At 38.0% G+C, this 13,064-nt stretch overlaps 1 protein-coding gene across 14 annotated transcripts in view; it reads right to left on the bottom strand.

Annotated features, from left to right (window-relative positions):
- Xrn1 (5'-3' exoribonuclease 1) overlaps positions 1–13,064 on the bottom strand; it is a 109,183-nt gene that overhangs the window by 53,277 nt on the left and 42,842 nt on the right. For 11 of the 14 annotated variants that reach the window (NM_001305240.1, XM_006243594.5, XM_006243596.5 and 8 more), the window contains 6 exons: positions 12,022–12,184; positions 9,611–9,724; positions 7,786–7,884; positions 5,309–5,424; positions 4,591–4,737; positions 41–130 (listed from right to left, as the gene is read on the bottom strand). In NM_001305240.1, the coding sequence (NP_001292169.1) occupies positions 41–130; positions 4,591–4,737; positions 5,309–5,424; positions 7,786–7,884; positions 9,611–9,724; positions 12,022–12,184 (729 nt within the window). Of the gene's footprint in view, positions 1–40; positions 131–4,590; positions 4,738–5,308; positions 5,425–7,785; positions 7,885–9,610; positions 9,725–12,021; positions 12,185–13,064 lie in introns of those variants that run through there. The other 3 variants (XM_063265210.1, XM_008766573.4, XM_063265212.1) reach the window with 3 other exon arrangements.

The raw sequence follows: 13,064 nt of genomic DNA, 5'->3' as shown, positions 1-13,064 counted from the left end.
GCTTGCCCACTCCAGGCTTGCCCACCCCAGGCTTGCTCACCCGCTCTCACTCTCTCCAGGCCAGATGTCGTCCTCATAGAACACATCCTCTTGGCTGTTCTGTGCTATGTAACTAAACAGTTCTGGTGCTCTAGTCAACAAAGAAAGAAAGTATACTTTAAGATAGTCAATTAACCTCACACAAACTTCCTAGTCAGTGATTTTGTATTCTAATGGGGACATGTGGACTATACTGAGAATGTTATGGTATTACTAAGGGATATTACTAATATGGAGTGAGACTGAAAGGTCGGGTAGCCAGAATATTCTTGTAACTCTAAGAAAACTCCCATTGGCTGAGCAATAAATAGTTCAATTATTTAAAAAAATCCAATTATGACTTAGTGTTCTTTGATTAAAATGTAAGGAATTAGATCCATGGAAATGGTATTTGTAGGTTCTTTTTATTTTCCTTTTTTGAGATAGGGCTTCATATGTAACCCAGGCTAATCTCAAACTTATAATCCTGCTCCAGTTTCCTCAGTGCTGGGGAACAACTGCACTACAAGAATATATAGGCTTTCAAAATTAGCTTTCTAATTTTTGTAATAAAGCTAGAACATTTCATATGCAAATTAAGTTTTTACGTTTCGTCTGATATTTTTCAAAATTACCTTTCTTTTGGAATTGTAAGACTCAATGATACATTCAAGGAGACTAAACACATCTTTGTTGACACATCAGACATTGGAGAAATGAGATATAGCTGAACAGGAAGTTCAGGACAGGAAGTTACTAGACAGAGCAGCCACCAGTCACAAAAGGTCACGACACCTCTGCCTAGTGTTTCATGAACTAAACTAAAAGCAAGTTCCTTACTCCTAGCTCAGGACCTCACTTGTGAACTGTGTTTTTGTTATGCAGCATAAACTTACACAATTGAAAAAAATAGGTAACCAATGAAGTCTATTCTTTTAAATCTGCAAAGCCTCAGGAATTATGGACTTCAGGCATATTTAATAGCATTTACGTTGAAAATGTATACAGCATGCAATTGGATAGTTGTTTACTTGCTTACCATCCCTGAAAACAGCTGCAGTTATGTTTTAGACAGGTTATCCCAGAGACAGAGAGCTGAGGGGAGAGGGACGGTCAAGGAGGAAAGGCTGGATGCTATGCACGTGTGGCGTTCATGCACAGTAGCTACTGTACAGCATGTGGGCACAGCGTCTTGAGAAAGCAGCCTCTGAGAAGGACTCAGACATGCAAAAGTGTAGTGGGGAGGCTTGTGAAATTAATACTTGTACGAAGGCAAAAGAAAACAAGCAGAACTGGGCAATGGAAACAGGAAGATGTGGAGCTGTGAGTTGTTCTCAGTGAATTTCATGGCCAATCCCACAAAGATCTCAAACTGGGGGAGCCCTTCAGATTTGTCCTGGAATGGGGCAGGCCGGGTGCTTTCACCTTTGTACCTCCTACACCAGGCACTGTATTGTGAGAAGAGAACATGGCTCTAAGTATCCACACAATTCCAGAAGAGAGCTTGCAGGTGGAGGCTGCTAGCAGCATTACCACTCCCAGGGAAAAGATCCTTCAGTCTAAGAATGATCTGGAGCGGGTGGGAAGTAATCACAGAAGCCACAGGGCAACAAAACCCATTTTACCTGATTAATTTCCAGAATACTAGCAGTCAGTGCAGTTCCTTACATCTATCATGCAAGGAAAAGGCTAGAAGATACCTCTCTAGGAAAAGTTAGCTAGAGAGAAGATATACAGTGTAATGATATCAGAATAAGATACATTTTTAGAAATCATAATTTTCCATGTGATAAACCCCATCCAAGTGCACTAAATTCCCAACAGGCTTTTTGGCACATCTTTGTTATATAGACAACATGAAGCACTAGAAGTGGAGAAAAAACAAAACAAAACAAAAAACAAACAAAAAACCCTTTAACATACAAGGTGTAATAAATCAAATAAAGGAGAAAAATAATTTAGAGAAAACTGGAGATTAAAAAAAAGAAAGACATTTAGTTGGCTCACAACCACCTGTAATTCCAGCTCCAGATCTGACATGTGTGTGTGTGTGTGTGTGTGTGTTTGTGTGTGTGTGTGTGTGTGTGTGTTGATATTGATGCATGATAATAATTCCAGTACTCAGGAGGCTGAGGCAGGAAGATTTCAAGTTTCAGGCCAGTCTACACTTTTTTTGAATTTGAGGCCAGACTCAGGGGAGCGGTGCTAAACCTGGAGACCTTGTCCTTAAAAACAAAAAATCCCAAACCAACCAACCAACCAACCAACCATCAAAAACCACGATAAAACTGAAGATGTCTCTTAGAATAAGGCCATGTAAAAAAGGATGAGAAAAAGAAGAGAGAGATAAGAGGATCAGTCCAGGAGTCCCACAAAGAACAGAAAGAAAAGAATGTTGAGTTTTGCCAATTATTAAAGAACTATCATAAGGGTTTTCATCAGTTCCAGGGGCTAACTAAGAGAAGCGATAGAGAAAATATTTGTACCAGGGCACATATCATCAGTCAACAGAATTAACAGACAGAGTCCAGAACATGGAAACAGTCACATGGGGCTGCAGAGATGATTAGAGCTTATGAACAGTGGCTGTTCTTATAGAAGACGAGGGTTCAGTTCTCAGCACCGGAATGGTGATTCACAGCCATCCGTAACTCTAGTTCCAGGGGAAAAGATACCATCTTCTGACCCTGGATACGAGACACACAGTAGTACACAGGCATACACGCAGACAAAGCACACACACACATAAAAGAACCTAAGGCAAATGGATGACAATGCAAAGAATCAAAGGAGAACACACAGGACTCATCAGTGCCAATGAAGGAGACAAGAAAACAATGGAGCAATGTTCTCAAAACCCTGAATGAAATAATCTTCAATTCACTCAACCTATTAGACAAGCTAATTAAGTGTAAGAGAAAGAAAACAAGTACTTTCAGACACAAAAGTGCTACAGGTAATGTAGAATCAACACAGAGCTATACAGATGGTGTCTGTGGATAGAGAGCTGGGTGACAAGCGTAGTCTCACCTGAAGCAGAGGCTTTAGGACAGAGACAGAACAAACAGATCCCCTCTTCTGTAAGGCAGGGTGTATGGTTCAGCCAATGTGTATGTGCACAGATAATAGTCAAGTGAAAGAAACAGGAGTGAAATGAAAATGAGAACATGGAAGAAATGTAATAATCATGACATTGTCTAGCTCCAAATATTTATCATAAACATGTAAAGATTTAACCAAAATTTGTAATAAAAATTGTAGGGGGAGGGAATATATTCATGTCTATAGGGAGCTGAGAGAAAGATGGGCTGGAAGCTCATAGAGAACCTTCCACAGTGGGAAATCAATGGCTGTGTGACAACTGAAAAAGCAAAAACTTTATTTTTTCCAGTGCCATAGACCAAACCCAGAGCCTTGAACATGCTAATTAAGCAGGAGTTCTTCGGTCTTAAGGTCAAGAAGAAGTCTGAATGTGGTCTTTTAAGGAACTATGGAAATGAGCAGAGAAACAAGCTAAATTTTCATATGACAGTATGTATCTGATTCTTCCCATCACCCTTTAAAAAATACAGAATGGTGAGGTGGGGGATGGCTTAGTGCATAAAGGCATTTGCCTCTTGATAATGTAAGCTTGACTAAGCCTGAGTTAAATTCTTGGAACCCATGTAAAGGTCTGAAAGAACTCTCTCAACAAGGCTGTCTTCTGACTTTCCCACCCACATGGGAAATACACCTCTCTGTCAGTATGTATATGTGTAGTTTCTTGTGCATGCACTCATATACAGTAATACAAATTTAAAATAATATTAAAAAGATACAGAGTCTGACTTTATTTGGAAATGGGGTTCTCATACAGACAACTATTAGAGGGCTCTAATCTAGTATGACTGGTACCACTGTAAAAGAGAAATATAGACAGGCTGACACAGGTGAAAGCTTATATGAATTGGGGAGAGAGACTATCACCTGAATGATCAATCCACAAGCCAAGTAATACATAAAGTTACAGGAGAGCAGGAGAGAGCTAGGGGACTATAGTCTTGTTGACACCTTGATTCTGGTTACTCGACCAGTGAGACAATTAGGTCACCCTGGTGAAAACAGCTAGCTGGAGGTACTTTATTATGAGAGCCCTGTGAAACCAATACAGGGATCCCAAGGACAAGGAGGATGGAAACCTATATCAGAAAGAACATTAAGTTGTAAATCAGAAGTGAATATATTTACTATGTATCTAGGTATATTCCTAGGTAGCTCAGTTAACATTTAATAATAAAAATGGTAATACCTTCCCTAATTATTATTAATGCAATTCTTTTTCCTTGAGACAAGGTCTGAGGACATAGCCCAGGCTGGCTTTAAATGCACTACCTACGTAAGAATGGCTTCCAATTCCCAGTCCTTCTGCCTTTAGCTCCCTGGTGCTGTGGGTAGAGGTAGACGGTACCATGCCTCGCTGCCGCTCTACATTTTACTGAAGGACACAATCCCTCTTTCAGACAGGTATGAGGCAGGCAAATATGCAGTGCATGCACGAGCTCAGAGGCTGGGAGAAGCCTGCTTAGCACTCACCTCTCTATGTACTCGGCAAGTAGCTGCTCGGCCGCCGACGAGTACATCCACTCACTCCCGACTCTCTTCGTATAGCCAGGGACTTCCTCATTTTTCTTGTTGAATTTGAGATTTAAACCCACATTTGCTTTATGGTCTCCATGAGGGCTAAGTTTAAATCACATATACACATAAGTGTTTTAAAATTTGTTCAAAAATGAAAAATTACGCTTTTTTTTAATAGTGCTAGGGATTGAATCCCTAGTCCTGCACATGCCAGACAAGCAGTACACCACGTAGCTATGCCACCAAACCCAGGATTTGCTTTCAATTTTGAGAAAAGCTCAGTTCTAATTGTTCTACATTTAGTTTGCACAGTTATTTCTAATTAGCAGTAATTAAAAACTATAGGACAGGTTTTTAAATCCAAGTTAAGAAAGGATGTAAATAATGTTATTAGAAAAAAGGAAAATAACAAAATTCACAGAAATATATTACTGAGGCTCACACACACCCTCTGATACCTTTTTTCAAGGTTAGCTGCTAAAAATACAAACTGTCTTTGAAAGCATCTAAAAAATATGCCGTTCATGTAAAGAACCACTGCTGGAGGAATTTATGGGTAACTTAGTCCATAGTCATTAATTGAAAAAAAAATGAATACCGAGATAGTAAGCATTTAATCTCTATCATTTAATTTTTCTGCCACTTTAAGCAAATATCCCTAACACAAACTTACTTTCTCCTAGATCCTCTTCCAATAAAAATACTTCCTGTAAACCTTGAAACAAGGTATCCACTCACTCCAAGGCGACCGGCCAACACATATCCTGGGTTGTACTTTATAGAGTATTTCTTTAAATATAAAAATAAAGAGGTCAATTATAGAAATACATGTCTACATTAAGTACTACTTGGTTACTTTTGAGATCTGGATAGTTAAGACACCACTGGCCTCTCCACCCCTACCCCTGAAGGATTCAAAAGCCCTCCTCTTTCTCTAAAACAAAGACTTCCCAAGGATGAATGAAGGAGTAGGAAGCAATCTGTAAATCTATCTCAATAAGTAAGTTCTGTAAGTACTAGGCACAAAATTCTTCACATAACTTTTTTTTAAAACTAATATCTAGCTATCAAAGCTATCTATCTAGCTAGCAAAGACCCTGGATAAAAACAAGGCTTCAAAAATTACTATACAGACTCAGGTCAAACATAAGTGTGTCATTAAAACAGTTGTGAGGAAAGTAAAAAGTGTCCTTCATATATGAATGTAAATAATCTTTTCCACTAATATTTACTATTATTATATAAAAGTCACAATCAAATAAATGGAAACATAATGTGTGGTTAATGAGTGTAACATTAAGAAAGAAGAAACTATAATCAGAATATATTATAAGAAAAAAATCTATTTTTTAATTAAAAAAACATTTCAAGTGGCAGAACAAAACAAAACAAACAAACAAACAAAAAAGAAGTATCAGATGGGGTAATTTTTTAATCAGGAAGCAAACAATTTACAAATCCAATACCAACTAGCATTAACAATCATATCCAATCCTTATATGATATATAAAGACACTAATTTTTATTTATATTTTAATACCTTATATGAATAGCTTATATATTATAATATATAATATATATTTGAAACTGTTTCATGTAGCTCAGGTTGGCCTTGAACTTGCTATGTGCCTGAGGATAATCTTGAACCTCTGATCCTCCCTGCTTCCACCTCTTAAATTTTGGGATTATGGGCTTGGGTCAGTAAACTTGTTCATTCAGTGCTGGAGACTAAACCCATGGAGCCTCATGTATGCTAAGCAAGAACTCTACCAAGTGAGCTACACTCCCAGCTCCAACAGTTTACATTTTTACTTTATGACTATAGCTGAATGGAGGAATATTTTTACCAGTATAACATCAATGTCTTGGTATTGGTAAGGGACTAAACCAGCTATCATTATTTTGCTGATTATATGTATCTAAAGTGATGCTTAATGGGTAATCGTTTTTGGTGGGCTAGAATATTCAATTACTATTAAAATATATAAATGTCAGTGTCCAAATACGGTGGTACATGTTCATAACCCTAATACACGGATCGAGATAAGGGAAGGAGAATCAGGAGTTAAAAATTATCCTTGGCTACTTAGTGATGTAAGCCAGCCTGGATTACTTAAAATACTGTCTTAATAGTTACAGAGACACACAGAATATGGTTGTTCAACAAGGATATCATCGGATTTAGTAATGATATTGATCTGGATGAATGTGATGGTTTGCATATGCTTGGCCCAGGGAGTGGCACTATTATGAGGTGTCGCCTTGTTGGAGTAGTTCTGTCACTGTGAGCACAGGCGTTAAAACCCTCTTCCTAGCTGCTTGGAAGCCAGTCTTCTCCTAGCTGCCTTTGGAGCAAGAGGTGGCACTCTCAGCTCCTCCAGGCCCATCTGCCTGGACACTGCCATGCTCCAGCCTTGATGATAATGGACTGAAACTCTGAATCTATAAGCCAGTCCCAATGAAAGCATTCTACTGTTTTGTAAATCCAAATTCCCCAAATCCATATTCTTCCAAACAAAGGCATGGTCAGGCCTATCGTAGCAATACCCCAGCCCTGGTACCAATTTCTGTCTTAGTTAGGGTTTTACTGCTGTAAACAGACTCCATGACCAGGGCAATTGTTATAAAGGACATTTAATTGGGGCTGGCTTCCAGGTCCAGTCTCTGGTTTCCATGCTAGGGATTAAGGTGGGGTACTTACACACGCTGTGCTAGATTGTTATGAATAGATCTATAATGACTTTGGGGGAACAGTCATTTCAGTGTGTGTATGTTTATCAGTGGCATGCGCATCACAATGCATTTGGGAAGAATAGACTTTGTATCATTCCTCAGATACTATCTACTTGAGTGTTTTCTTTCGTGAGGCAGGATCTCTCACTAAGCCTGGCATTCATCAGTTAGGCTCAGCTGACTGACAAAGCCCGCTCCAGGGTCTCGCCTTCCATTACTGGCATTAGGCTCAGTTTCATCCAAGGGTACTGGGGACATGAACTAGGGTGGTCCTCATGCTTCATTAAAAATATTTTACTAACTGAACTATCTCCTTAGCCCATTATATTCTTAAAATATTAAAATTAATTTTAAGGAGGCAGAAAAATATCCTAGCATTAAAAGTTTATTTTAAACAACACCAACTATTGTACTTACATGCTGATTCTGTATTAAAGCATCAAGGTTTGGTTCACATGGAATGCTGAAAACCACACGAATCCTACCTTCTGTTATCACATCACCCGAGTCCTGAACCTGGGGATGGGGGAACCATACTGTTTTAATCTCTATTATTACATTCATTTATGTTTCTCCTTATTTGAATTTTACTTTTCTAAAATAGAACACAACAATAAAATTAGACATGGAAAATTTCTTGTAATTTATAACAGGAATTAAAAATATTAATAAGAGTAAGTCATTTTATATTTGCTTTAATAGATATTAATCACATATAAAAATTAACACCCTTGTAGATAACATCAAATTACTAAAATGTTACAAATAATATTTGAAAACATTTACCTCAACTCACTATCATTAATACCATAAAGAATGTCTTTAATATTTGATACTATGTGCACACTTACATGCATGGAACAACAATAACAACAACAACTATTATTTTGAAACAACATTTCAGTGTGCATTTTTAGCTTAGCATTGAACCCATTAGATTGGTCTCAAACTTGGTAATCTTCTGCTTCAGCTTCCTGAATACTGGGGTTATAAACATGTACTACAATCCCAGGACCAACCAATGCTCTGAGGATACCTTAAAGACATCATTTCCTTTACCTGTATTTTAGCATATATTCTTATTTAAAAAAAAAAGATTTATTTTATTATCTATATGCACACTGTAGCTGTCTTCAGACACACCAGAAGAGGGCATCAGATCCCATTACAGATGGTTGTGAGCCACCATGTGGTTGCTGGGAATTGAACTCAGGACCTCTGGAAGAGCAATCAGTGCTCTTAACCTCTGAGCCATCTCTCCAGCCCCTTTCTATATGTTTATGTTTGTAGTCTGGTGATCAAACTCAGGGACTTGTCCATGCTAGGTAGGTGCTTCACCACTGGTCAATATCCACAATAGAAACGTTCTTGTTTTATCTTTTTATTATTACTATGCAATGATCAATTCTTGATTTGCTGCACTAACTTCCAATTTGTTGGTGCACTTAATTATCTTGCTATTTAGACTATTAAGATGTGGCCATAGGAGCCCTTTTGCACACACCCCCAAACCCCACTCCATTTCACGTCCCTCCCGTGCTCACTGACAAACGGCCCTTTCATTCTTTCTGTACTTACTTTCTGGCGTCAGATGTAGCAAGCTCATTTTGTGTCATCTCAGCTCAAGGCCTACAATTAGGTAGGTACTTTATCGTGAAGAACTGCAGTTTTTAGAGAAGTATTATGGTCTTAGAGGTCAAGATTTGGGCATTTTGTGTGTTCACTGCTACCCGAGTGTCTTTGCTTCCTATGCTTTTGAAAAATATGCATGTGTAAACACACAAGCATGCGCCTATAGCACAGACGCTTCTGAATTCCTAACAGTACTTCCAAACTGTCCCCACTGACTCTTCTTGTTCTCTCAATTCCATGTATGTAGGTACTTTTTTTCTGGTGGAAAGAGTGGAGTTATTTAAAATATCATTAACCCTAAAACCTTAACATAATTTTATAATTGCTTCAGCTATAACCCAATAAACGAACTAGACAAGTGTATTACGTGCCTAGGAGAGAGCATACTGCAACAGGGTCACTGGTGTATTAAAAAACACCAGACTTTGAATTCTTTTTCCCACCTCCTGATCACTGGCTCGTCACTATAGATAAATGCTGTGTTTTTAAGTTACAAAAGTGAATACTTTTTTATGTTTTTCTTTTGGCATTATATTTTATTTTGCACTCAAGATGCAAAACTGTATTAACTTGAAAGAAAGAAAAAAGTCAATAAAAAGTTGAAACTAACTTCTCCAGTGCAGCCGTAATAAGGAGTCCCAAGCATAAACACCACACTTCTGGGGGGAAACAAATCATCCAGTGTTTTGATATTGGAGAAACGAGAGTCAAAAGCTCGGACATCCTATATAAAAAGAAATATAAGTCAATCATCACAGCTAATATTTCTAAAACCTGCATATCATCTTTTTTCTTATGGGATTAAATCTGAAATGTCAGCAAATGTCAAATATAAAGATTTTCTGTAAAATAATGCCAAAGTCTAAGACACAGTGACCCTGTTGCAGTATGCTCTCTCCTAGGCACGTAATACACTTGTCTAGTTCGTTTACTTCTTACATAACCATTGGTGGCATAACCATTAACCTCATTTCTGTAGACTGTCACCAAAGGGGGTGAACCTTGCTCAAGGTCACATAGCAAAGAAGCCACGTTGGACAGTCTGTGCTCTTAATTACTACACTAAGCTTATTAAGAGAGAAACAGAAATTACAGGGTTAGAATAATATAGCAGTATTTATCCAAGGGATAGGGTTAGATTTCAAGTCCCTTCCACACTGTGTATGTCTGAAACCATTGTCAGTACCAACACCTATGAATTTTTCTTACACATCTCCATCTAAGACAGAGCTTCCTTTATACACTGGATAAAGTGAGAGATAACAGCAATAGAAGACTCTGAATGTGGCCTCTTCCTTTCAGGGCCTTACACTGTATTCACTTGTTCCCTTCTCTGATGATGTGACGATACAATGCCTCCATGATGAAATGTGGTGAATGACTAAGTTATAAATATGGGCATATGCTCCAACCTTGAAGTAGAGCAGCAACAGCGAAACTAGAACTTTCCTTCACAATTTCATGGATGGAATATTCATTCTTATTATCTGTAATCAGATCATTCTCAACATATGAGGAGAAGTTTCATCTTTTCACCTGAAGGAAAGCATATTTAATTGCCAGTACCACTATCCTTGACTTTGGAGTCATGTAGTAAAATGAATGTGACCATCTACCAGGGCACCGTGACAGCTGAGCTGGTGCTGAGATACTACTCAGTAGACAGCTCATACAGCAAGGATGCACTGGGCAAAGATGAATTCCATCTGAGGAACAACCAAAGATTCATTTCAATATTTAGAATGGTGACCATTTAAAAATGTATGAAAAATGTATGAATTGCTAAATTCTGGCACTTTCCCAGGAATAGTTGACATTGGTCAAATGAGGTAAATGAAGCTGTGAAAAACCAAACATTGAATAAAGATTTTTCCATTGATTCCTTATAATATTGGAGATTATGCAGAGGTCAAACCTTTAATATTCATTAGTTTAATTCTGGCAAAAAAAAAAGTTGCCCGTGATAGTCTCAAATACAAATCTTCTTGCTTCAATTTCCCAAGTGCTAGGAATACTGATACTCATCACTATACCTCTCTAAAGCCAGTATTTTTGAAGGATAAAAATATGTTGATATATAAGAATGGTATAAATGCTAGAAAATTTATTCTAGAAAATATGTTCTTAAAAACTACCACAACATTGTTCAAGCATTGTGGTGCACACCAATAATCCAGTACTCAGGAGGCAGAGGCAGGTGGATCTTTGTGAGTTCAGGACTTGTTTTATAGAGTTCCAGGACAGCCAGTGCTACATAATTGAGAGAACTCATCTCAAAAAACAAAACAAACGAACAAACAAACACAAACAAAATCTCAAATCAACCAAGTGAACAGTAACAAAAAAATATACCACAAAATCAAAACCATGTATATACTGGCAGAAGATGGGACAGTCCTTATAAAGAATAATATTAAAAAATTAAAAAAAAACACAAACCAGAAGAGAAACATTTAGTGTCTGTGTCAGAGGGCAACTTGTAGGAGCTAGATCTCTCCTAGCGCAGGACTCCAGGGACTAAGGTCCTCATGTGTGGCTGTCCTGGAGAGAGCACTTAGGCTGTTGGCTTGGCTGCAAGCATTCTGACCTGCTGAGTCATCTGGGTAGCCCCCGCGTAATACATTTTATAAATTATGTTAAAAAGCTTTATGATACATTGCTAAATCATTATTATATTCATAAACATTAATTATTGTAACTGTCTTTTTTCTTTTTTCTGTTGTTGAGCTGTCAAACATCTAGGATGTCATGAATGCTAGGCAAGTACTCTGTTTCTGAGCTCCATCTGTAGCACTTTAAGAAGGTTTTCTTTTCGGACATGTTCTTGCTAGGTTACCCAGGTGCCTAGGCTGGCCTTGAACACATTATCTGGCTTAAACAGACCTTGAACCTGTAATCTTTTTACTTCACCCTCCCAAGCAGCTGGGATTACAGGTGTGTGCCCAGATCTTTCAGGCAGGACTTTTTATATAATGTGTTACAGTATACATTAAGAGAGAATTGAGACTTAGGGAACTTTACCTTAACAATAGTTTGATAAACAAAAGGAAGACTTTGTTTTGACCACTGTTTTTCTAGACGAACTTCACCATTCTGATTGACTTGATATCTACGACCTGTGAGCAACTGAGCATATACAACAGCAGATGTTTCATTTATCATTATTCCCTTTCTTCTTAGATATCTACAGGGAGAATAAAAAAGAAAGCTCTTTATGTACAAGTACGTATACAGTCCAAGTGTAGTCATCAATTAAACCAATCACTATGAAACGCCTGTATCACTGCAAACAAATGCAAGGGAGGTCTCAATGTGCTCTAAACCAGTGCTCTTCAGCCTTTCTGATGCTCTGACCATTTAAAACAGTTCCTCATGGCGTGGTAACCCCCAACCATAAAATTATTTTGTTGCTATTCATAACTGCAATTTTCTTACTGTTATGAATCATAACATAAATATATCTGTGTTCTCCAATAGTCTTAGGTACCCCCTGTGAAAGGTCATTCAACCCACAAAGGGGCTGAGACCCCCAGGTTGAGAACTGCTGCTATAAAACCTTTGATGGTACTGATTTTAGTCTGTGGACCACTTCTCCACTGTCTTTGTGACTGAATACGATATTAATCTGTAAAAACACGGAATTCCGCACTCAAGGAAGGCTAGTCACACACACACACACACACACACACACACACACACACACACACACACACACACACACACGCACACTAAATGTAAGGAAAATTTAAATTTAAAAGAAAGTGAAAAAAAGAAACCATGAAACTCACCAAACAGAGGACTATTTTACATGCAAAGGCTCATTTGCCTTACTTATATATGGTATAAACTTTACATAATTACCTCTTCCTTTCTGATTCTTTTTGCTTTCAATTAAAATTTGCATACTTTTAACACTCCAATCTTTCTTTTTCTGAATGGCTTGAGGGATTGGGCTTGGACCTTGAACATAACAGAACATAACATAGTCCCAGCCCTGGCACGTTTTAGGTGTATTTCCTATGTATAGATTTGACACTGCTAAGAGGAGTGAATCCTCCTGCCTC

The sequence above is a fragment of the Rattus norvegicus genome, chromosome 8 (genome assembly GCF_036323735.1).
Source record: "Rattus norvegicus strain BN/NHsdMcwi chromosome 8, GRCr8, whole genome shotgun sequence".
In the NCBI taxonomy this organism is placed as follows: Eukaryota; Metazoa; Chordata; class Mammalia; order Rodentia; family Muridae; genus Rattus; species Rattus norvegicus.
Note: the sequence above shows the minus strand (reverse complement) of the source record. Positions and strands in the feature narration are given on the sequence as shown.